This window comes from Meriones unguiculatus, chromosome 11 (assembly GCF_030254825.1).
Source record: "Meriones unguiculatus strain TT.TT164.6M chromosome 11, Bangor_MerUng_6.1, whole genome shotgun sequence".
Lineage (NCBI taxonomy): Eukaryota > Metazoa > Chordata > Mammalia > Rodentia > Muridae > Meriones > Meriones unguiculatus.
Window position 1 is genome coordinate 16,369,148 of NC_083359.1, and position 26,753 is coordinate 16,395,900.

Genomic DNA, 26,753 nt, shown 5'->3' on the forward strand with positions numbered 1-26,753 from the left:
TGTGACTTCCATGTCATGCTCCCCAATTCTACTCATCTTCTCATCCCTTCGTATCTGTCCTTTGCCCTTGTATCCTCCCTCCCACAGGCAATGAAAAAAGAAAACCCATAAAAATAAACAGAAAGAAAGCGAGAAAGAGACAGAGAGAGAGAGAGAGAGAGAAAGGGAGGGAGGGGGAGAGGAGAGAGAGAGAGAGAGAGAAAGAGAGAGAGACAGACAGACACAAACAAAACCCCACTGTGGAAGCTGCAGTGCAGTGTGTCACATTGTGTCTCGTAGTATACCTTTTTTTTTTTTTTTTTTTTTTGCCCTTACATCTTTACTTAAAAATGTTCATTGCAATGAGTAAATGGTCTGGTTTGAGGTCTCTGGCTTCTGCTACACTATCAATACTAGATCTTCACTGTGACTCTCAGATATCCTGTTGTTGCCACGTCATGGAGATCCTGCAGTTTTGGATCTGCAGAACTGGCTCCTTCATGCAGTTCATAGATGGGGTAGATGGGATGGACCAACTCACAGCCTTGGATCTGGACCTGGATAGCAGCTGTGTTGGTCAGCCTGCCAGCTCTCCTGCCCTTCACACCACAGTGAGCTCTCCAGCACTGCCCCTAGCTAGCTCACCCAATGCCACAGCTAGCAAGGGGCTGGGCTAGCTCTTCTGCTCTCATGCCCTCAGGGCTGGCTCAACTGCACACAGCCACAAAAAGATTTGCTCGGCACCAATGTGATGGCCCAAGACCCTGTGGTACTGGAGCCAGCCCAAATACCCTCAAAGGAGTGCACCCAGGAGAAACAAGCTTGACCACTATGCCATTATCAAATTCCCCCTGCCCATCGAGTCAGCCATGAAGAAAATAGAGGACAACACACTGTGTTTTGTGGATATCAAGGCTAACAAGTACCAGATCAAACAGGCCATGAAGAGATTGTATGACATTGATGTGGCCAAAGTTAATGCCCTGATAAGGCCTGCCAGAAAGAAGGCTGCGTATGTTTGGTTGGTTCCTGATGATAATGCTCTGGATATTGCCAACAAGATTGGGATCATCTAAAAACTGAGTCCAGCTGGCCAATTCTAAATATAAACTTTTGCCACCATTAAAAAACAATCAAACAAACAAAACAACTCCTCACTTTCGATTCCCAGTTTTAATTTACAACATGGCTACTCTGGCATAAGAGCACAACCAAAGACGAGCTAGGTCTGTGTGATCGGGCTGGAATACAGACACTCCTTTAATCCCAGGAGAGAGAGACAAGCACATCTCTGAGTTTAAGGTCTGCCTGGTATTGGGCAAGTTTCAGGTAAAAAAAAAAAGCTTAGCTCAAAGTGTGGTGGTACATGCCTTGAATCCCAGCAGTCAGGAGACAGAGGCATGCAGATCTCTCAGTTCTAGTCAGTGCTGTTCAGGCAGTTTGGCTGAGAGTTCGTTGAGAGACAGTGCAGTGGAGTTGAGTTCCTGGTAGTTCAGTTCGTGGAATTCAGAGGCAGTTTTATGGAGACAGGTTGTAGAGAGAACAAGCTAGACACAGGTAAAGACAGAGTGAGCCAGAGAATGAGAAGGGCCAGATTAGAACAGATTGCTAGAATTAGTTTGAGGCCAAGCAGAATAATTCTGTGAGAAACTGAGAAATGCCAGATTGAGTAAGTCAGCTTGCAGGAGTCAGAGCCAGAACAGCTGAGTAGAACCAACCAGCCAGAGTTTAGAAAGAACTAGAAAGGGCGAGCTTATTCAGCAGTAAATCTCAGACTGAGAACATTCTAGGCATAGATTAGATTGTACGGAGGTTAGAAGCTTCCAGAACTAGGCCTAGGTCAGCAGATGGAAGCAGTAAGCCTCCAAGACAATAAAATGAGGTAAATAAAAGCTACTTTAACACACATCTGCAACCATAAAGCTGCAGGAGGCGACATGGATCTGGACTGGTCAGCCAGTCCAGCCAGTTGGTGAATACCAGGTTTTGAGAGAATCTATCTCAAAAAATAAGGGGCAGAGCAAATAACAAAGGTATCTGACATTAATTCTCTGGCTGCCAGAACACACCTATATGCACATGTACATACAAACCACACACACAAAACAAATACATTTCAGCAACTAAAATGAAGCCAATTTAAACATTAAAAATTCTTAACAGGATATTATGATTTCTCAAAATAAAAGTTCCTGCACGTTTATAGCAATTTATACATTTTTTTCCTTTGCTCTCTTATTAATCGATTAAATGAATTGATTTTTCTAACATTAAACTGTCCATACATTCTGAAAGAATACACCTTGAGCTATTCGTTAAATTTGTTTTCTACACTCCATACTCAATTTAATATTCATGTTTGGGAACTCCATTTTCTTAGTTGAGATATTAACCTTTATTTAAATTCGTTTTTTTTTCTTAATAAAGATTTTATCAGCCTTAACACACAGAATCTATTTCCTGTCTTTCTACATTTGAAAAGTAATTTCTCTTACTTGAAAAATTCTCCCATTGAAATGGTGGCATACACCTTTAATCCCAGCACCTGGGAGGCAGATGCAGGCAGATCTCTCAGTTCGAGGTCAGCCTGGTCTACATAGTGAGTTCCAGGACAGCCAATGCTACATAGAGAAACCCTAGCTCGAAAAAACAACAAAAGCAAAACAAAAAAAAACCCTCTCCCATTATTACATTCACTATTAAGCTGAGATGACCTTTAATATCATGCTTTGCATTTATGTTTTTAGCTGTTTTAATTTTGTTCTTTTATAGTAAATTATATTTTCTCACCTCTCTTACCATCCTACTCCCTTGAAATGGTATATAAGCTTTTCTTTATTTAGTGCTTCTTCTAACTATTTTAAAATGTCTGTTCAAAAACATCTGAAACTGGAGAAACAGCTCAGCCTGTAAAGCAAGTATGAGGAACTAAGTCCAATATTCAGACACAGTGCATCTTCATTGCTAATACCAGTGCCAAAGAGGAAGAGACCAGTAGATCTCTGCTGCCTGCTGTCAGCCATCCATCCTAGCCTACTGAAAAAGCCTTAGGGGCCAGTAAGAGACCCAATTAGAAAAACAGATGGTTCCTTAGGAATGACACTTAAAGTTGTCTGTTGATTTTTATAAACAAAATCCCAGGTGTTGGATTTTACCTAAAAAGATTCAGGAGCCAGATGCTGGGGCACAAACCTAGAAGCTCAGAGAGGCAGAGAAAGCACCCAGATGATCTTCCTACTCAGCCAACATCCCAGAAGAAAAAAAGTCTTTCCTACCCATCTCTTGTTCCAGAAGGAAAAACTTATTTCTTCTCCACGCTGTCTTAAAAACCCTTCAACTCAATGTCCCTTCTTTCTACTTCCTGTGGGTCTCTCTCCATCCTCAGGACTGCCTCTCAATCTCTACGGTTTTTTCCCCCAGGTTCACTTCCTGTCAATCTGGTTGCTTGCTCTACCTCTTGACCTAGGGCTAATTTTATTTAATCCTGTTTACGGAATGCTCTTGGATTTGTTCTAGGGCTGAGCCACACCGCAAGTACTAGGTTTACAGTAAACAGAAAGCTCTAGGATCAAAGACTGAGCCATACCACAATTAGAAACAGGTTTTTATAGTTCACAATCTTGGGGTTCATATGGAATCAAACGTCCTCTCAACAATAGTCCTCTGACTGCCACATACACCACCCTCCCCAACACACACCTGAAGACAAGACTGGTGTAATGCTCCCCACCTGTATTCCCGCCATTTGGGTAACTTAAGCTCAGGATCAAGAGTTCAAAGCCAGTCTGGACTATATAGTAAGAAACAAACCAAATCAAACCAAACCAAAAGCATAAATACTCAGGGGGAGAAAAGATTTGAAGCTAAAAGGTAGACATGCTTCTAAGACTTTTAGGTTATTATTCAAATGTAATTTCTACTGTGTCTAGCTGTTATATTCCAGTAAGTTTTCAGTCCTTGTAACCATATACCCTAAATAAACAAAAGATTCCTACTTTGATGTCACATCAGTCATACCTTTGCAAAGATGTAGATTTTTAAATCTCATACGGTTTTTCATACAACTTTTAAGAATTTAATGTCTTAGAAACATTTCAGATGGAACTTTATTAATTGAAGATTTTCCTAAGTATTTTAAAACTTAAAGTTCTTTCCTAAACTTAAAGTGCTTTTGTTTCTATTTTGAAGAACATTATTTTTACTTTAAGTCTGTGCTTTTGCTCAATTAACAGTATATAGCAGAAGCTCTAAGAATCATACAATAAAGAACTTCCAACTTCCACCTCAACTGATCTATTTCATCAGGCCAATATAAAATTATGAGCTTTTCCGTCACACTTAGATTTTTGACTAACTTGTCTCTATTCCTACTTGCAAGAACTAACGTTTTACTGTGTGTGTGTGTTTTGCCTACATGTATGTGTATATGCTATGTACATGCCTAGTGCCTGCTGAAGTCAGAAGTGGGTGTCAGATCCCCAGGAACTAGAAGTACAGGTAGTTGTGAGCTGGCATGTGGGTACAAACAATCAAACTTGGGTCATCTGGAAAGGTATCCAGTGTTTTTAACTGCTGAGCTACCTCTCCAGTCCTTAAATTAACTCTTTTAAAATTACACTATCTATTAAGATAGCTAGTGAGATCAAGAAAGCCAGTTGTTACTCTTGCCATTTATTTCTTGTGGTTTTACCCATAATTCCAAGGAATGCTGATCTTACAGAAGTTGAAAATGGGTATTTCTAGGAAATGGAACTTGAGGTAACACATCTAATGCATTCTGTTTTTTATATATAACTTTATTGATTTCTCTGATTGTTCATCTCATAAATAGATGGCCACAACTACTGACCTAAAAAGACAGTTATTAATTTTGAATAGTCAGGGCCTGCAACAAACAAAATTGGAAGCCTGGTAACAAGGAAGTCTGAGAAGAGGTATGTAAATATGCATCTTTCAACAGGTACAGAACCTAAAGATATCTATGTCCATGTAAGCTCTAACAGGACAACTGCTGTGAAGAAGGGGATTATTTTATTCTACAGTATGTGTGTGCAGTTTATGTGTATGTAGGCTAGAGGTAGACATTAGATGTCTTGCTCTATCATTTTATACCTTATTTCTGAACCAGCATCTCTTGGGATCTCCAGAGCTCAATGTTTTGGTTAGACTGGCTGGCCATCAAGTCCTAGGATTCTGTCTCTCTCTGCCCCTCTATTCCATGCCACTACTACCCCACTACATTGGGATTATAAACAGACATCTGGACCCCTATTGTCTGCTAGGCATCCAAACTCAGGTCCTCATGCTTGGGTGGAAAGCACTTTACTTGTTGAACCATCCGTGCAGTCCCAGAGAAGGCTCTAAATACTTAAGAAGGCAAAAGAGGGCATCTATCAGTCTCTTTTCCTAGCTTCTGCAGGGCTTGTGCAGTGGAACTATAAACATACTATGCTAGCAAGGAGGTGGGGGAGAGAAGATGTGATGGGGCTCAAATTACATTTGAGTATTTAGCTTTTAGAGGACCAGACAACTACTGTAGGCAGGTGATTTACAATGGATCTCGGTAGTGAGAATTTGGGAAATTTTTTGATTTGAACAAACAGAAATATTGTAAGAATATGTTTTCATTTTTATCCAAGATATGGGGATATGAAGCTGCTTCGCAGAAGCTGACTATGATTTGCCTCACATTTGGGCAAGGGCATCATTTTGCCAGCTGTACAGAGTTTTGTGTGATGTTTGGAATTCTAGGGACTTTTCAGAGAGTATATAAATTCTAGTGCCCCAGTAGATGGGGTGTAGGTAGTCATGTGCAAAGAAGAAACAACAAGAAGAAATTAGATATCCTGATCAAAGCTGACCCAAGAAACTCAACATCCCTAATCAACACAAAGTAATTTAATGAGAGCATCGACACCTTTCCAACCCCTGACTTTACTCAGGGATTTCTTTCCTTTCCTCTCTATCTACCCCCCCCCCCCCATCTAGTGTTAGGAGGTTGAAAGGGTAGAAGAAATGGGGTGGAGAACGATGGAAGAAAGAAGAACCCATAAAGTAGCTAATGCTAGCTACAGATCTGTTCTACCATGGAGGACTCTTGTTTGTCCTCACTGGCTGCTCAGTGAGGACAATCTACATTCAGGATTCTGGTAGTGCTATCATCCATTTGCTAAAAAAGTATTTGTCCTACCTGGCACTGCAAATTGTATTACCTTCAACCAAAACTCACTTTTTGGTAACAATGCTTTCTGTTTTCCCCAGTATTTTCAGTGCTTTATTTAATAACTTATTCACAATATTTTTTCTTTACTTCATATCAACACTGAACTCTGTTGGTTTAGTCTTAGGAGAACACAATCATTCTTCTATTAAAATAGAGATTTCTCCCTAGCCACTGAACCAATAGGCAGCAAACAGATGTTATTCTATTGTATCACAAGTAACCAACCCCAATTACCAAAGAGAAATTGGGTTGTAGTACACAACTGTGTTTAGAAAAATTCGCTTGTGAGCCTTACAGTTTGAGGCTGGACTCAAACTCACAGCAATTCGATTGCCTCTGCCTCCCTGACTGCTGGGATTACAGGCATATGCCACTGTGCCCAGTGCTGAAGGCAGGAATTCTAAATGACTATTAAAAGGATAATAAGAACTACCCTTATGACCATTATAGAAGCAAGGACTCCAATAGCTTTTCTAGTTTGTACATGCCATTCTCTCTCCCATTCTCTCTCCTATATTTACTATATATACAGGGTATTAGAAGTGAATCTTCTATAAGGTAATCTTTATCAATAAAATATACAGAGATATTATGGTGGAACATATAGTTGATATAGTTAGAAATGATTTACAGGGTGGGGTAGGGTGGGGTGGAAAGAAGGCTCAAAGGTTAAGAGTACTGGCTGTTCTTCCATAGGTCCTGAGTTCAATTCCCAACCACATGGTGGCTCACAACCATCTATATAATGAGATCTGGTGCCCTCTTCTGGTATGCAGGTGTTCATGCAAACAGAACACTGTATAAATAAAAAAAAAAAAAATTAGAAAAAAAATTACTGGGACTATGTACCTTTTATTTGGGTCAGAGTTTATTTTCTTTGGTCAGACTGTACTTTCTTGAAGGGTTGTTGTTTTAAAGAAAGAAAATCCCAAAAGTTCAATTATACCAATAAAAACTCAAGAGCCAGATGCTAGGGTGAAAACCTGTTAGCTCAGAGAGGCAGGGAAAGCACCCAGCTGACCTTCCTACTCAGCTCATGTTCCAAAGGAAAAAGCCAAAGAGCTAAAGAGCTTTCTAGCTCAGTGACAGCCCAGGAGGAAAAGGCCTGCTAGCTCACCCAACAGCCCCAGAGGAAAAACTCAAAAGTTCAAAGCCAAAAAGCTCTTTCCTCTTCTCCATGCTGTCTTAATTATTCTTCTTCAAAGTCAACTGGTTTTTTGCTCTGCCTCTCAAATTAGGGTTAACTTTATTAATTCCTGTGTGCAGAAAGCTCTTGGGTTAAAGGTGTATGCTAGTACTGAGCTACATCATAATCACCTATTTACAATAAACAGAAAGTTCTTGGTATGTGTTAGGGCTGAACCACACCTAAAAAAATAGGTTTTTACAGTTCACAATCTCAGTGTTTACAATGGGATATTTATCTTGCAACATTTCTCCCTTTTTGTCTAAATAAAAGACTTTTCTCTAGCATCAATAAAGTATATACTATATGGTAAAAAAAATACATTCATAATGTCCAGTATATTAGTATTTGATAACCTTGGAGAAAGTATTCTACTATCTATCCTATCTTGATGAGTTCAAAGTTCTTTATATCATAAGTAGCTAGTCTTCAACCCAATCAGAGACCTAAGAAAGATAAGTATTATCTCAATAAACAGGAAATGCAGAGCAAACAGCTTCCAAAACTACAGAAATGACAGACTGCTGGCTGCCTGGACAGTCTCCTTAAAATTTCTATGTAAAATTGGAGCATCATCTTCTGCCCTCTGGCTCAGATTATTTGACAGTATTTTCTGTGAAGCAGGTACTATGAAGGACTTGCCTACCTTGTCCTTGCAAAGCCAAGCAGTTGACTTTCCTGCATCCAGTTTGTCCAGTATTCTGTCTACAGTAGAAGCAAGGGCATTTTCTTGAACAGTGGCTAGCCTGCCACATACAAAGCCATCTCCTAAAGGAGATTTTTTTGATGCTCATCATCTTCTTCTAAGTAGAAAGGGGATGCTGCCAAGAACCGACATGTCTCGTTGTCAAAAATTCCAAAAATTCTCTAATAAAACATCTTGAAATGTTATATTCTGTAGATCTCTGAGGTTTGTGAAGACCATTTATCTATCTCTAGCATATCTGAATTGCTAGTTTCTAGCTATATTTTGACTGATTAACTTAGAAAACACCTGTGATTAACTAAACTAGTATCTAACAAAACCACAAGTTTGATAGTCATTAGTTTTCTTTTCTTTTTGGCTTTTTGAGACAGGATTTCTCTGTGTAGCCTTTGCTGTCCTGGACTTTTTTTGTAGACCAGGCTGGCCTCAAACTCAGCCTCTGTCACCCAGAGTGCTGGGATTAAAGGCATGCAACACCTAGCCAAGCTTAGCTTGCATTTCTTAATTATCCGGAAACAGTCTGTGATAGGTTTCAAAAGGATTAGAACTTCAAATTGTATTTTTAAGAATTACATAGGTACAATACCTTAAAAAGAGTTGATAAATAGTATGCTACAACCAAAACATAACCTTAGTTTTATATCAATAAAAAAGATCTATAACAATGTAACCAATTATAACCGTAATTTTTTATCACTAAACAATCTTAAGAGGGATTCAATAATCTACCCTTTTCTTGCATTGTATTTATATTATTTCTATATCCCCTTTTTGTCTAAAAAAGGGAAAGATTTTTAACTCTACTACAGTATATTTAAAAAAATGAAGCAATTTTTTGGTAAGTTTTTCACAAGGTCCAGCTTGGTTGTATTTGGCAGTCTTAGGATTAAGTATTTTTTAGTTCAAAGTTCTGTAAAATATTCATTTTAGTCTCATATGAACTCAGCATTTTTAATGTCCTAAGCGATCTATAGTCCAAAGCTGATCTTTGGTTGGTGGTTGTCAGTTTACTGGCAATCCTGACTAGGTAGAAACATAATAGTCAATTCAAAGATATCCACTGTTTATGAAGAACCAGGCAGCAAAAGAAGCATGAAGGAGTTTTTCCCAGTGGTGGATTCATTGTTGGGGGCCAGTCAACTTCTTAGAAACCTACAAAGTTACTGTTGGGAGCAACAGAAAATCTAAACATTTTAAATGTTTTAAATCAGCAGATCTCAGAAAGATTTGAGGACCATAATCTATTAAGCATATCCAAGATACATAACCTTTATTTCTAGTTACTTGCTTCAGACTAAAACCTGGAAACATGTACAGGAAGCTTGATGAAGCTTATTTTAGAATTAGTTAATACTATGGAGGACTACTAGTATCATGACAAAAAGTTTACATATACATAACAATCTTATAGATTTTGGGATAATATTTACACCTTAAAAAAGTTAAAAGTCAAATAAAAACCAAAAGATTATAAAATCAGTGGCAATAGAATAGTCCCTCATTTTTTTGTTTTCCTCTGTCCCATACCAGGTGGTGCTTCTAGTAAGACAGATATAACAAATATGCATGGGTTTAGAGAAGAGGAGAGCCATGCTCCAACCCCAAAGCCAGCTTTAATTTTTAAACTGATTAGGACCGCATATGAGACCACTTGCCACTTAGAAAGCAGAAGAGACAAGGTAGAGATAAACGATACCACTTGGCCAATTTACTCCTTTTTTATTCTTTTTTTTTTTCCTGAAACCTTTTTAAATTTATTTTTTAGTAATTACAGCTTATTTACTTTGTATCCCAGCTATAGCCACCTCCCCCTCATTCCCTCCCAACCCTACTCTCCCTCCCTCTTCTCCTCCATGTCCCTCATCTAGTCCACTGATAGGGGAGGTCCTCCTCCCCTTCCATCTGACCCTAGCCCATCAGGTCTCATCAGTAGTGGCTGCACTGGCTTCCTCTGTGGCCTGGTAAGGCTGCTCCCCACCTCAGGGAGAGGTGATCAAAGAGCCAGAGACAGTCCCTGTTCTCCTTACTAGGGTACCCACTTGGAGACTGAGCAATTTACTCCTTTTCTTCTGACATTTCTCTTAATCTGTCCTTTTACTGTGGATGTTCCATTTGTCCGGTGGTCTCTGGATTCCTTTATTTGATGTTTTTACTTTTCTGGAAAGATAAAAACAAAACCCTACCCAAACCCTAGCTCTGGAGATATTCTTTTTTTGGTGGTTTATATCTTTCCTTAGGGCAAACTTTTTTTTTTTTTTGGCATAGAAATGGTACTATCTTTCAATTGAAAATTAGAGAAAAAATTCTGAAAATTTGAAACTTATTTTTAGGTTACAAAGGACAGACTTTGAATTTCAGCCTGCCTTTTGCAAGCAGCTTTTAAGTTTGATCACTACTAATTCTTATGTGCCTGCTTCTACCTCTGAACTTCTGGGATAAAGGTGCGAACCCCCACACCTGAACCCAAGTTTTACTCTACTTAGAACTTACTCAGTATCAGGCTGTCCTTGAACTAAGAGATCTGTGAACTTCTGTCTCCTGAGTGTTGATTTAAAGGCACAAGCCTCCCAACTGCTGGGATTAAAGGTGTGAATTATTACCACCCTGTCCATTGTTACTCTAGACTTGAGAAAAAAACTAACTTGTCTCTGCTGGGATTAAAGGCATGGCTACTACTGTCCTGATCAAATTTTTTATTTTAATACCAAATTACTCCAACTTTTGGAGATTTAGAAAATAAGTCTGAACCATAGTAATCCTTTGAAGTTACTTAAACATTTTAAATATCTTAACCGTACTTTTAATTGCAAAAACAAAAATATCCTTTTTATTTAAGAATAAAACTTTAGAGCTGGAGAGATGGTTCAGAGGATAAGAGCACTGGCTGAGTTCAATTCCCAGCAACTACATGGTGGCTCATAACCATCCATATCTATAATGAGATCCTGTGCCTTCTTCTGGCCTGCAGGCAAAATATTATATACATAATAAATAAATTAAATAAAACTTTAGCCTTGAACTGAATGACCATGCTATCTGATAAACTATAGCTTCTCTTTGTTCAGATCTCTCCTGCCAAACCTAATCTTTATCAATTTTGATGGTATCCGCAGCTTTTCTGCTCCTTGGAAACAAAGGCAAAACCTCTTCCCCACCTTAATACATATCCCAGTTTCCACTGTGAGGTCAACACATCTTTAAAATGTACAGGCCGATTTAATTCGGCAGGTTTTTTTTCTATTATCCAGTGTCTTTCTCAAGCTGCTGTTCCTTTCTCATTAGCATTTAAAAAATTTAAAATTAATAAAGCACTGTGTGTTTTATCTCTGGGGGTCTTTATTACCCTTCTCTGTCTATTTTTTAAAATATGATTCGATCTTTCTATAACTGCTTGTCCGATAGGACTGTGAGGTTTACTTGCAATATGCTTTATGTTATAATACGCAAAAAAACTGTTTCATTTTATTAGAGACATATGCTAGAGCACTGTGAGTCTTAATTTGTACTGGTATCCTAATAGCCATAGCTTCTAATAAATGTGTAATTACAGAATCAGCCTTTTCAGAACTTAAGGCAATTGCCAGTTGAAATCCTGAATATGTATCAATGTTGTAGTGTACATACTTTAATTTTCCAAATTCTGCAAAATGAAGCACATCCACTTGCCAAATTTTATTTCCTGGGGTACCTTTTGAGTTACTTCCTGCAGGAGTTTCATTATAAAAAGAACAAACAGGACACTGCCTTATAATTTTGTTAGCTTGTTGCCAAGAAAGAAAAATCTTTCTTCAAACCTTTCCTGTTAATAAGGATAGTTGTATTTTATTAGGCAAAAAGAGTTGTTTTGCTGTTGAATGGAAATCCAATGTATTTAGAAGCATTCAATGCAAGCTCAAGTGCCATGACAGTTAACTTTTCATTTATCTACTTCCTCAACACTAAATACATTGACTCTCTGCTTCAAATTGACCCTTCACAGTCCTAGTTTGTTATAAAAGTTATGGATTCTGTAGTGTTCTACTATCCCAGGTGGCAAAGAGGCAGTTTTGTCACCAGAGGGGGACAGGGGTACCCAAGAAAGAATGTCTTTGCTCTGCAGTTGAAAGTGCAGGGGAGGGCAGGGCTCTTGACCCTTTCATCACTGTGAGCCAGCCTGCATTTAGAGGAAGAGATGAGACTGGGGTATTTCTCCTGCTTGCCATCAATGTTCATCAGCTCATACTGTCAGTTCCCAGATAGTATAAACCAACTTTTGACAAGAGGCACTCTAAAGTTCTCTTGCATTATAGTAAAAATAGCATTTTCTAGTAAAGTCTAGATTCCAGTCAGTCATAGGGAGAAGAGCAGTTCCCCTTTTATGTGTGTTTTTAACTTGGGATCTCACCCTCAGCTGGGGTTGAGTGAATTATTTTTTAATCCTTAATAGCACCAAAGTCCTTCAATAGTTAATATCTTTAAGTTAAACTGTTCCAGTGGAGAAGCTGGTTGTATTTCTGTGGATTGGGATACTACTATCACCCCTAGTCTTACACTATGGAGGGTTCACATTCTTTTGGTATCATAATGATCAGACCCAACATTCACACAAGCAAAAAAATATGTGATGCTTATTTTATGCCAATTATCATTTTATGCACTTCTCTTTCTAGTCATTCATTAATCCTAACAAGGGTCCAATAACCTTCAAGAACTTCTTCACACAAAATATAAAAAACACGCTACCCATATTCTTTAATATAAAAATTAACTAAATGAGTATAATCATGTTACTGTGTTTTTAGTGGCTAAGTTAATGTCCAAAATAACTTTAACTTTGTAAAACTCAAATATTCCTATAAATTATTTTAAAAACTCAAACACCATTGCCTAGATTACAAACTAATGGCCAGTTATTGGCTGCAAGCAGTTTTACAACAAATTTTGGACTATTTAAAAGCCACAGGACAGTGTAAAAATATTCAAAAGAAAATACTAATCCTAAAAACAACCACAGGCAGTGGTTTCAGAGCTGACTCAAAGCAAATTCATTATTTTGAGTTTCACAAACATAGGGAATGGAATAACAAAAACGCTTAAATAACCAAGAACCAATAGATTTCTTTGTATAAAGTTAACATGCTTTATTCTACTCATGAAGAAGCACAGATTTCACTTAACCCATGGCCAACAATGTAAAGTTTTAGAATTCCAGATACAACTTTTAAAATGGCATATAAACTGAGATACCCTGTGCCCTTGTATTTAAGTTTAATAAATTTCATTACGACAGTAATTTAGCTGCAATCTCACATTCCACTTTAAAAGTCTTCTTTGAACAATGAAATGGTTCAGCAGGTAAAGGTGCTTGCTGCCTAGCCAAGGAACAGAGTTCCATCCTCAAAACCCATATAACAAAAGGACAGAGTTGACTCAAGTTGTCCTGATTTCCCCACACGTGCACCATGGCACAGCATGCGTGTAACACACACACAAATGAAATGAAAAGACTTGTTGAGAAGAAGGTGTTTAGTGGGAAAGAACAGAATCCAAATATACATAAATTGTGAAAGAATACATTTTAAAGGTATATTTAAAAAACAAAAAGTAATTATGAAGATTGTTAACAATTATTTTAAACAGCCAGGAACTATTCTAAGGGAGATTTATTTAGGCTAACTTATTTATTTCACAGACCCAGTCTGTCAAACAAGTTTCACTATTTTACCTATTTCTGAGTAAGCTTAATTAGCAAGGTCAAATAATCTGCCAAAAAACTGCTGGGTAGAAATACAAACTTCAGCAATCTGGCTCTACAATGAGTTCTTACAGACTTCTGAAAGCTTTGAGCAGCAGAACTTGCTAGCGCTTCATGACAACACTTAGCAATGATTATTACTATCTTTTTCTTACAGAAAAGTAAAATTTGTCCTAAGTCACATAACTTAGTAAGGTTCAAATAGGAAAAAAATGTAAGTATTAGACTCCTGCCAAAAATGTTCAATGGTACCAACAGAAAAATATACTTTAAAAACATTAACCACTGAGAAAAAAATACATATAAGATCTAAAAGAAGAAACAAAAGAGCTACAGTATTAATTCTGCCTAGCTGGATGGAACAGACTTTGTGAAAATCCCAACACTGAGTCTGAGGCTAGAGCACATCTTGAAGCCACAAAACAAAACTACACAGTATCAATGGAAACTTACCTGCAAGGAGGAAGGACCATAGAGTCTTTTACAAGTACAGATCCAGACAGCAGGATATACCAACATCTGGCAATAGTTTCTGAACTGTTTAAATACATAAGAAAAAGAGTAAACAAGTACAAATGTTTACATATGTACAGATTTAATATGAAACAAAGCATAGAATCATTCTGATAATACTAAAAATAGTTAAAAAGTAAGTAAAAATATTGAGAAATCTGCATGCTACCTAACATTTTACAAAGAGCATGCTCACATAAGGGAAAAGCAGATAATTTTCAACACACACACAGGGATTTAAAAAAACCCTTTACATCACTAGTAAAAAGAAAACATGAGAACACTAAAAATATTTTAAGGAAATTCTCATAAATTAGCCCAACTTAGAGGTTGATGAAAATTGTATACATTCACTGTTTAATGACACAAAAAGCAAAATCAGCTCTTCACTAATATAATACAGTACTATACTGCAAAGGGCAGAAAGGCATTCTGTCCTACAGCTCCACAATTTTATCCTTCCTACCTCTACATAACACAGTTTCAGAAGTTCATTTCTCTTATTGTTTATCTATTTTCTAATTGTCAGCTTATCTGTGTATGACGGTCAATCACACAATGACTACAAAGTACAGTTATATAGAAGGTATGTATAACATATCTTTACACAATGGAGAGCCACATCATAAAGGAAAAAGAAATACTAATCCCAGCACTCAGGCAGGCAGAATGCTGTGAGTTTGAGGGAGCCTGGTCTATAAAGTGAGTCCAGGACAGCCAAGGCTACACTGAGAAACCCGTCTTGACAAAACTAAAACCAAAACCAAAGCAATACAAACTAACACCCTCCCCCAGAAAAGACCAAATGTTTATGAAAGGTAGTACAAAAAACATTCAGCTTTAAAAGATGAGGTTAAGAGTGAAGAAAATAAGATTAACACTGTTAGAGATAACTGTAGGCTCAGGTGAACAGAGCTGGTAAACAGTATGCCAAGTTAGCAGCTGTCAAGAAATATGGGACAGTAAAAGAAGGAATACTGTCTCAGGGAATATTTATCAATCAATGCAAGTTTTTAAACAATCTATTTTAGAAATATTCCACTGAAAATTAGAAAACATATTCTTATGTACAAATATGACTTTCCAGGAAGATTTAAGGACAACTAAGATTTAAGGAAGCCTAAAATTATTGGGTGTTCAAAGAGTCTACTTGTGGGAAAACAAAATGCTACCCATTTACTTGCAAGGACTTTATCTGTAGACAGTTTTAAATTTCATATAATATCATAGTCTAAACTTCAAGTCTAGTAGAGTTTTATTTAAAATTCCAGTTTCAAGTCACTGAAGGGGCTGGGGGTATAGCTCAGTGATACAGCAATTGTCTAGCATGTCTGAGGCCCGAGGTCACATTTCTAGTATACCAGAGGGTTGGAAAGTGAGTATGTGAGAGAGAAAGTGAGGATTTCCTTTTTTTATATACAATTCAACAACTTTCACCAAATGTCCTAGTATTTTTAGATCTCCCCTATTTGCCACTCATTTTCTGGGGATTGTCAAGTTACACTTATCAGCAAAAACTTAAATACTGCAGATACTCATTAACTCTCCCGTACCTTAACAACCAAGCACAAGGATAGAATAATCAGTTAGACATGTGAAAGATATCTTTTATTCTCTTAGGATTTCCTAGGACACTGCTATCTACAGATATTTTACAATGGTAAATGGCTACTCTCACATATTTTTCCTGCCTCTGGGCCTAGAGATGGCTCAGTGTCCTCTCCTTATACCTATTGATACCAAACCACTGTTTTCCTTTCATCATTAAAAATTCCCAGCTTTAAATATTAGATCATCAGATCATATGAGTCAGTGTCCTCTGATGTAATCAGTTATGGACACTAAAGGTCAATTTTCCCATTTCTTGTAGAATTCTTAGCTGATACAAATCCTTTCTAACATTGATATCATTGGATTTTGTACTGACATTGATATTCATCCTTCTCAATTTCTTGATCTCTTTAAAAAGATGTACTTTTTTTTTTTTTTGTGGACAGGGTCTTACTCTGTATGTCTAACCTGGAACTTTCTGCTACTCTGAGGCTCCCACTGCTGAGATTCCCCATGTGAGCCACCACGCCCAGACTATTAGAGATCTGATCTTCTAGTTTGCTTTAAATGAATTTCCAATCATTTACCAGAATATTTGCTTTAGTACAAGATATCAGCTCTTCAGTAAACTAAAGTTTAAGATGCCAACCACTATCACCATCTGTCTTCTTTCCAACTGTTACCTATACTCTTCGCATCTCTCTACACTGCCACACCCACTCCAGCGTCGCCAGTGTAGCATATCAACAGATTGTGCTACAGGGCGAGAGACACGCTTTCTTCGGAAATTCGCTCCCTGGAGGTCAATGGCAGGTCTCCCCGACCACCTAAGTCAAAAAGATGCAGTCTAGGGTCTCCACCCTTTTTTGGTTGCGGTTGTGGGGCTGTCTAACTGAATATCTGTATGTAGAAGAATGCAAATAGATCCATATGCATTACCCTGCACAAAACTGAAGTCCAAGTGGACACAGGCAAGTGTAAATAGTATTAATAGTTGCTAGGTCATCTAGACATCAAAAACATAATTAGAAATTTGTCAACTATAAAATAAAACTAAAGCTTTCAAAAATTTCAATTTTAGAAGATGTACCAAGCTTGGAACATTCCTAAGCTTTTTGGAAGAAACTAGTGGTTGCATGAGCTAATGACATTTTTCAAATAATGTATAAAAATATGTCAAAGTGGAAAAACTACAAAATTCATTAGTGTTAATGTTTTCCAAATAATTTATACAAAGTGCCACAAAACTCACACAAAGGAAAATAACTCATTAAAAGCACTTTATCTACTGTGGTGGCATATACCTTTAATCCCAGTATTCTGGAGGAAGAGGCAAGTGGATCTCTGTCAGGCAAACCCGTTACTACATTGAGAGTTCCAGGACAGTGGGTCTACAGAGACTAATAAGGTTTCAAAAGCAAAACAACAATAAAATCATACTTTAATCCCAGCACTCATGAAGTAGAGGCTAGCAATTGCTGTGAATTTGAGGATAGCATGATAGGTAGGCAGTGATACAAAGAAAGACAGTGACTCAAGCCCCCAAATACTCCACAAACAAAATAAAAACCAAACCAAAGTTGGTTTTCAATTAAATAAAGCATCCAAAATTCTTTATTTAAATATACTTTATTTAAATACACTTTCTTTAAAGTATTCAAAATCGCACTAGGAACTTTGTGTTGTAACTAATCTATAAGAAACTTTAAACAACTTGATATTACAAAGAAAAAACAAATTATTTAAACAGGCTGCTGAAATACTCATTTAAACCTTTTCTCCATATCAAGCCAGATTTCCTTCATTAAACTGCATACATACAATAGATAAAATAAAAACCTACATAATTTCAACAATTTTGTATCTAATGTACAAAAATTACTTTTGTTTTATAACTGCTCTAACACAGCTGTGTTATGTAGAATGAACTTACTCTGAAAACATGATAAAATCAAGGAAAATAAGAATTATATTTTGCAACAATGATTAGCCTTTTTTCATTATGAGCTTAGTATGTTTAATTTGGGAAGCAAAATACCAAAGGTTTTAAATAAAAACAGAACATGGTCGTTACAATCTTAAAGCAGAGTTGGTATTTGTAAATGTTTTTTAAAAAATTTTTAAAAAGCACTAAACATAGCTGTAGAGATGGCTCAGAGGTTAAGAGTGCATATTGCTCTTACAGAGGGTCAGTGTTCGGCAGCTCACAACCACCTATAAATCCAGCTCCAGAGGAACTGAACCCTTTGGCCTCCAACCATATATTCTTTAAAGGATGTAGAAAAGACAAAAACCATAATGGGAAAAGTATTTGCAGCAAGCACAACCATCATGGATTTTGATAATCCATATAGAACTTTCCCAAGTCAAAATAAATAAGGCATTAAAATAAAAAATGGTTAAGACCTTAAGATTTCATTAGAAGATAGCCCAACAACCTGAAGGTATGAGAACCATTTATCATTATGAGTAAGCAGGACACTATAGACTAAATCATGGTGAGATAATGACACAATGAGCAGAATGTCTAAAACTGAAGCAAGCATACAAAATAGGCTGCAAAGGTTGTTAAAGATGGGTACCTGGGCCAGGCATGGTGGGGAGACAGAGGCAGATGGATCTACATGAGTTAGAGACCAGCCTGGTCTACAAATCGAGTTCCAAGACAACTAAGGCCACAAAAAGAAACCTTGTCTCGAAAAACAAAAACAAACAAACAATAAACAGAAACTATGGGTACCAGGACTTAACACACAGCTCATAGGCACAGCCATTGCCATAACTATAGTAGAAAGCTGGTGACACTCCTAAAACTGAAGGCTAGTAGTTCTATTTTTAGGAAGATGATCAAGTGGAATAAATAAGGGCACAAAAGGGGTGAACAAAATTCCCACAGGAAACTTATTTTATATGTTCACAACATATAAAATAATTGGAAGCAACCCCAATATATACAGTAGAACAGATAACCAATATATATTCTATCTATATCAGTGAAGGAGAACAAAAGTAAAACATTAAAGAATCCAGGACTAACATCTGGTACATAACAATCTAATCAAAAGGTTTTATCAATAAGAGGTTTTAAAAAAATGTAAAATTAATAGATAACAATAAAGTCACAATTGTAATTAGCATTCTAAAACAGCACTGAGTAGCACTTTCTAGATAGCCAGTCTCTTTAGCAACAGTGGTCACAGTGTATATATTTCTAACATTTGATGCACTAGACCATTTACTATATTTTGTAAGTATTATACTTTAATTTATGATTACCAAATGAACTTTAATGTGAAAGGTCAAGATTTAAACATTAATCTAAGCTAATCATAAAAATACTTACCAGAAAAGCATATGATTGCCACTGTATCGCTCATAGCGTGCTCTTGTAGACATTAACCTAATAAAAGGGGTAAAAAACTAAGGTTTTATCTTACATTTTGTTTTAAAAACTGTCACATCAATAGAAAAATTATTAGACATATAACTAAATTTTTACTAAGCTTGGAAATATATGTAATATAATAACATTTTTAATAAAAGCAACAAATAATATTTTGATTTATCTTAAAGTATTTTGCATTTCCTTCACTTTTAAAAAAGTAACATAAGCTAGTTGTGTAAGGCAGAGATATACAAAGACTGGCACAAGTTTCATAGTTTTGTATCCAAAATTCAAGCAAAGTAAAACAAAACTACAAAACCAATTAAAAAAGCAACAGATATTAAGTAGCATGGACTTATTATTTTTATGTATATTATAAGACCTGTCAATTATAAAAGTAATTTTTTTATAATGACAAAATATATATCTGAATGATTCATTACCACCTCTTGTGAAGAAAGGTCACTGACAACAGCACATTTACACCAAAAATCTGCTAGGTCTATAGATTTGTTGCACTTAAAGAATCTTTAAAAGTAAAAAATACATTTTAACATAACTCTTCTAATTTTTCAGTTTTTATTTCATTTTTCCTGATTTACTCACGAATACTAACACCTGAGTTACATTATACAGAAAGCAGAATGCAATAAAAAATAAACTATATTGTAACAATTTGGTTCACCATCAGAACCTTGAACACTGAGGAAAAGCAATGAGCTAATGAATGGGTCATCAAAAGAAAGCAGACTGAAAATATACAAAATCACAATAATTAGTGCTTTACAGCACTGAAAATAATCTATAATATAACCATATGATCTCAGATGTGATTATGTTTTTGTTTGAGATAGGGATTCTCTGTATCCTAGAAGTTGCTCTGTAGACCAGGTTGGTCCTGAACTCAAGAGATCCATCTGCTTCTGCCTCTTGAGTGGTAGGATTAAGGCTTGTGCTACACTGCTTGGCAAGCCTGACTATCTTAAAGACTAAGCAGAGGTTCATAAAGTATATGGATCTTGGCTGCAGGAACTCATGCCAGGTAAACATATTGTGCCCATATTAAGCACCTGACACAACTAATAGGAGAATATTTAAAAAGAAAATACAGGATTTTTGAGTTCTATGCTAGTTAGTATATGTCAAATTGATACAAACCTAGACATAATCAGGAAGAGCGAATCTAATTGAGTAGTTGCCTCTATCAGACTAGACTGTACATAAGTCTATGAAGCATTTTCTTGATTTAATGATTGATGTGGAAAGGTCCAGATCACTGTGGTCAGTACTATCTGTATGCAGGTGGCCCTGATTGCATAAAAAAGCAACCTGCAAGCCATGGTGAACAAGGAAGCAAGCAATGTACTTCCACCGCCTCTGCTTCAGTTCCTGCCTCAGATTCCTCTCATGGCTTCTCTCAATTATGGGACTGTGATGGGAACTTGCAAGCCAAATAAACAAACCTTTTCCTTCCCAAGCTGCTTCTGGTTATGGTCTTTATCACAAAAACAGAAAGAAGATTAGAGAAACTCCACTATCTGGCTCATGTGAAGAGCATAGTTCTTCGCTTTAGTTATTCTCATTCAGCTTTAAAGCACTATAACAAAGATAAAGCTTCCACCCTATTTTATTGAAGAAAAAACCCTGCAGCTCATATGACAATGATGTAATATATTACAGCTAAGGAAAACTGGGATAAGAAACAGAAATTTCTATACCTAACCTTACAAAATTTCCTAAGTTATCTGGCTCTTGAGACTAGTTTATTCTACCTCTCTTTTCATTCTGCAACAGAAACCAAAGTCCTCTTTCTTGTCTTTCTTGTCCTGTTACAGAGGCCTCTACTCAAAACCTACTTCCTATGAGAGATTTTCAATAATCATCTAAACTCAAACAGCCACCAGATGACTTCACTATGCTGTATCATACTCATAGTACTTAACACTTCTACACAGCATACAGTTTATTGTTTTGTTTTCTTTCTTTGGCTTTTTGAGATTGTGTTGTTGTGGATGTCCTGAAAAACCCCTGTAGACCAAGCTAGCCTTGAACTCACAGAGATCCACTGCCTGCCTGTGCTTCCTGAGTGCTGGGATTAAAGGGGGTGTACCACCTCCACCCAGGCTATATACAGTTTTTACTGTGCTTTCAACCTCTAGGAAACTAGGCATCTATTTCTAATGTCTAAAACAGGATGACTTTAAAAGGTGCTTAATGCGTATATGGTGAACAAATGAGTAACTATAAGCACAGACTAGTAAACCAGTTACACATACCTGAGCTGATGTTCCCTGAGGTTTGATAGTATTTCCATTCCATGGAGGTAAGAATAAATAGTATTTAAGTCCTGTGGAAGATAAAAGTTTTTAGATTACTTTTCAAATATACATTCTAAAATATGAATCCCTGTCCCCCAAACACAAATGTTTTTAAGCACCCAATCATTTCCAAGACAGAGCTCTGTTAACTATGCAAGAGCCACAAAAGCCTCTGCATTACAAGTTTTAAAAAGATAAGGAGAAGCTCGAAAAGCCAAAAACTCATTACTTCTTATCTAAGTATATTACCTCATTATTTTACTTCTAAGTAGATACGACCTTTTATTTCATATCCACTATAAAAACAATATTCTAATGTCAACACACAGGCAACTAAGTCTCACTTTGTTTTCAGGTTCCTCAGATTAGTCTCACTGTTTGCTGGTTATGGAGCTTTAGGCATCCTATCTAACACTTATGAAAGATCTGGGTTTCCCTTGTCTTTCTTCTCTCTCTCTCTCTCTATCTCTCTCTCTTTTTCGGAGACAGGGTTTCTCTCTGTAGCCCTGGCTGTCCTGGACTTGGCTTTGTAGACCAGACTGGCCTTGAACACAGAGCGATCTGCCTGCCTCTGCCCCAATGAGTGCTGGGATTAATCTTAACTATGCGCCTTGGCCTACTAAGATGAGAACTTCACACAGTCTACAGCCCCAACAGAGAGACTCGCTTTGCTACTCAGGTTAAGATTACTGGTGTATGGTATTAATAAAACGCAGACAAGTGTAAATTCTCTCTATATATTCTTATTCTCTAGTTAAAAAATGTATTTATAGCTGCACAAGCCACTGCTAACTACTGTTATACACTGATGTGTAACTTGCCAAATATCAATTAATAACAGAAAGACACCAATACAACTTGCTTTCCAGTAAGTTAATAGGCAACATAGGGACACTAAGAAAAAGCAACAATAACCCTGAATGCAAAGACCACAATTTCCAACTTACTATGGACAGTTGAACATATAGTATCTCTGATTAAACTTTATTAAAATGACAAGTGAAAAAGATTTTTAAGTGTATAAAGCAGATAGCTAAATTAAAGGAGGAAACCATGTCAAGTAACAAAGTTATACAAAGATTTATAAGAGCAGATACAGCAAATTAAACTTCTAATACAGCTACAAAGATATTTTTTATCTCATATATTCTCCTGCAATAGGACTATACCAACTCCCATCAAGAACTGAAAACTATGTGTTCCTCTACATAGTTAGTTAACCCTCCACATGGGTTAGTTTTATGGCTTGTTCTAATCAGTAGAATGGGAAAGGAACAAGATTACTTAACTTCAGACATGAAAGTACAATTAGATAAGGGAGCCCATTAATGTTATTAAAAAGCCCATGTTTGCTTCAGATATGGGAAGCCCACATAGATAGCACCAAGGTACCAGACTGTGATATCATCTTAGTCCTGCCCACACCCAACTGACTGGATCTAAGAGAACGACCCCAGTTCAAAGCTCTGTAAGACAAAAGAACCAGACAAGATTTCTTCAGAAGGTCTATATGTATGGGGGAGTTGAAGTAAGGGACTCATGACACCAGGACACACTTACATAGCAGGTAACGATGGTCCTTGCCTACTGTATTCAATTTGTGTGAACCATTTCTAGACCCCATCACAGTTGCAGTTTCATACATAATAGTTGCTGCAGCTAGGTATCCTCAACTAGTATGTACTAGTTAGTGCAGTCTTTCCCATTTTGATCATAAGAAACAGTTTGCTTTCATGTGGGGTGTTGTTACTTATGATTTTGCAATAGGGTTAGTTTAATGTTTCTAATGTATCATACTAGAGCTCCCAAAATCTAGATCTCCTAATTACATGTGATATCATACTGCTGAAAGAACAAAGAAATGAATCAGAGGTACTTTGTACATTGCAGTACTTGGTAATGTAAATGCCAGAAGGTGGGAAATAAACATTCTAAGACTGAACCTGCCAATTCAGTGAACTTCACTTTTAGGAGTACCCTGAGTACATAAGGACATTCCTTCCAAAGGGAAAAATGAATCAAGAAACAAAAACAAGTGACTCTTGAAACAGAAATATACATATTTGGTGACACATATGATTATTCAAACCATACTGCCTTGAAAAGAATTGGCAGGTAAGAAGAAGAAATTTGCAAAGCAGGAAGGAGATGGAGAGTAAGCTATACTGAAAGTGGGTTCTAGAAACCTGCAAAAGGTTCCCGATAAGTCTTGGAAGACACAATGGTCACTATATGTAAAAATGTAAAGTTAGATTAAAAAGAACAAAAAACAGAGCAGCATATGGCAGCACATTACTATACGGGAGAATCAGAACTTCAAGGTCATCCTCAGTTACACGGGGAGCTTGAAGTCAGCCTGGGCTATAAGAAATCCTGTCTCAAAATGGGAAAAACAAAAGGCAAACAAAGGCATTTTTTTTTTTTTGCAGGTAAATAATAACTATACTAAGAGAAAACCACTTCAAGAAAGAAGCCAAGCAAAGAGTTCATTCCACAAGAAATATATCTATATTTCTGAGTGTGACCCTGAAGATTTGGAGACACTGATTCCAAAGGGTGTATACATTCTGGGGGGGGGGGGAGGAGTAGTACAAGACTCTCTGAACTACAAGCTACAGCTACCAGCAGAGTAACTTTAAACTCTAGAGTCTAAGGAGCAAGAGGCAAGGGCAGCTGCTGACTGGGAAGAAAAAACTGGTCTTTATCAGCAGGGAGAAATAGAGCTGCTTTTATGTAATACTGCAATGTAGAATAGAATAGTATTTACAGTTTTTATCATCAGTCATCTAGAGAAAGTACAAAGTATATGGGAAGCTGTATATAGGTTACATGCAGTACAGCGGTGTTTTACATAAGGGACTTGAGAATCTATACATGTACTATCTACAGTGGTACTCGAATCAACCCTTGAATTCACAACTAGTCTATCTTACACTACATATATCAAGTCAGCCAGGGTTCCATAATAAGACTATCCTAAGAGCTCAACCCAGGCAGCAGGAAGGGGAGGCCAGACTTGAGTTTGAGTTCTGCTGTATTTAAGTAATAGCCCTAGGAAATCCTAAACTAGCAACACTTGGAAGCTTAGCAGAGAAAATGCATTCTCAGGCCCTAACCCAGAATCTTAGGAATTATGTTGCCATGTTTCCAGTCTGGCTCAACAAACCCTACAAGTGGTTCTACTCACACCAATATTTAGAAGGCACTGGTTTATAAGCAGGTACTCTGTCACTCTAGATTATTGTCTAGTAACATACTAATTGGGTAAGAAAACAAGAACTAGGATGTTTACTAAATCCCAGTTCTTCCAATATAGCAAGCTTAAAACTCACAAAACACTAAGTCTTCAGAAAAAGACACTTCCAGAGAGGTGTGGTGGCACCATGTGCCTATTATCCCAGCACTCAGGGAGACAAAGGCAGGTGGATCTCTGTGAGTTCAAGGCCAGCCTGATTCACAACTTGAGTCCAGCACAGCCAAGGGTTTTGAGAAACCCTTTCTCAAAAAACAAAACAAAAATAAATAAAAACACTTTCAAAATATGTGGGTAGTTATTTTTTTATTTTTATTTTTTATTTATACACAAGTAGAAAGGAATTTCTTGGGCCTTTCGTACCAATTAACCATTATAAAACAAGCTAGAGGAAATACACGGTCGGTCTATTAGTTGTTTTTGGTGTATGCAAAAGAAACAAAATCTATCCTAACATATCCCACTTAGTTCCTCTGAAAAAGAAAATGAAGAAACACCGATAGAGGCAGACTGAAAGTCTTACAGAATTTTGTTTGCAGTCACAAATTCAAATGCCAGAAAGGAGATGCTAATCACTTACAGAGTGTACTTGAAAGCTATGTGATGGAGCCTGAAAGTAGCAGCAGTGAAGAAGACAGAAACTAACCATCTGAGACATGACAACACCCTAAATCACTAGCATCTGTTTCTTTAACCTCCAACAAAACACTACAGACATTATTCAGGACATTAGAACAAAGACCAGTTGAGGATTAGGAATAAAATAAGGTTTTACCTAAGCAAAAAAGTCATTAACAACAAAAAAGCAAATCAGCAACAACCATATACACAGTGAAAAATCCCTATTGCCCATTGTAACGCCATATTGTAATTCCTATTGTAGCTGTAACGCCATAGAGCAATAATACATTACTCATGTATCTGTGATTGTTATGTAAAATGAGCTTCTGACCTGCCAGTTATACAGAAACACAGCAATACAGTTCTATATAACAACCAGTACTAGATAATGATAAACGACTCTATCGCTGGTTTAAATAGTTTTACTATACCTTTTTGCTGCTGTGTATGATCATGCATGCACATACATTGGTACATATGTAGGCCAAAGGACAACCCTGAGTGCTGTTTCTTGGCCACTGTCTATTTATTTACTTATTCTTTGTGACAAGATCTCCCTCTTTGCCATGGAATTCACTAAGGCTTCTTGGCTGATTGGTTAGTAACAAAAATCCTACAAACATCTCACACATGCTTCTTCGCATGAGTTCTGAGGATTAAACTCAGGTTCTCGTGCTTGCAAGCAAGGTAAGCACTGAAATCTGAAATCTCTTTCCAACCCCTTCATAGTTCTTTGAAAGAATACTTTTATTTTCATTAAGGAAAAAAAAAAAAAGTTCAAGGGCTGGGATATAGCTCAGGGGTAAAGTCCCCAACTAACATGCATAGCATCCTAGGTTTCATCCCTAACACTGTCAAAATAAATAAAAATTCACTGTAAAATAGTATATGCCACGTTACATTGACAAAAGCTTCATTCATGTTTACTGCATTTCTTGACTACAGTAAGACGCCGCATCAAGTGATTGAATTGTACTATGTTGGTCTGTGTAAGTAGCCCACTACAATGTCCACACAATCACAAAATTGCCTGATGATGCTTTTCTCAGAACTTATCGTCATTGTTAACTAAAGCATTACTGGACTTTCTAATACTGATCAGTGACTTCTCTGAGAGAAGGTGGGTGATGGATACATATCCTAAAACAAACAAGCTTTTTTGTACACTTCAAACAATCCAAACCTACAGCAGTTACTGTACCTATACTCTATGGGCTTTTGATTTGAGTCTGTTATATGAAATATTAAATTCCTAAGTAGTTCAAGATTTGGGGGGAGGGTAAT

General features: G+C 36.9%; 1 protein-coding gene across 9 annotated transcripts in view; it reads right to left on the reverse strand.

Annotated features, from left to right (window-relative positions):
* The window catches only part of Rapgef6 (Rap guanine nucleotide exchange factor 6), a 177,582-nt gene that overhangs the window by 132,538 nt on the left and 18,291 nt on the right, over nt 1-26,753 (reverse strand). For 8 of the 9 annotated variants that reach the window (XM_060363698.1, XM_060363697.1, XM_060363700.1 and 5 more), the window contains exons 2-4: nt 21,554-21,624; nt 19,236-19,292; nt 14,282-14,365 (exon numbers count right to left, since the gene is read on the reverse strand). In XM_060363698.1, coding sequence (XP_060219681.1) covers nt 14,282-14,365; nt 19,236-19,292; nt 21,554-21,624 — 212 coding nt within the window. Of the gene's footprint in view, nt 1-14,281; nt 14,366-19,235; nt 19,293-21,553; nt 21,625-26,753 lie in introns of those variants that run through there. The other variant, XM_060363699.1, reaches the window with a different exon arrangement.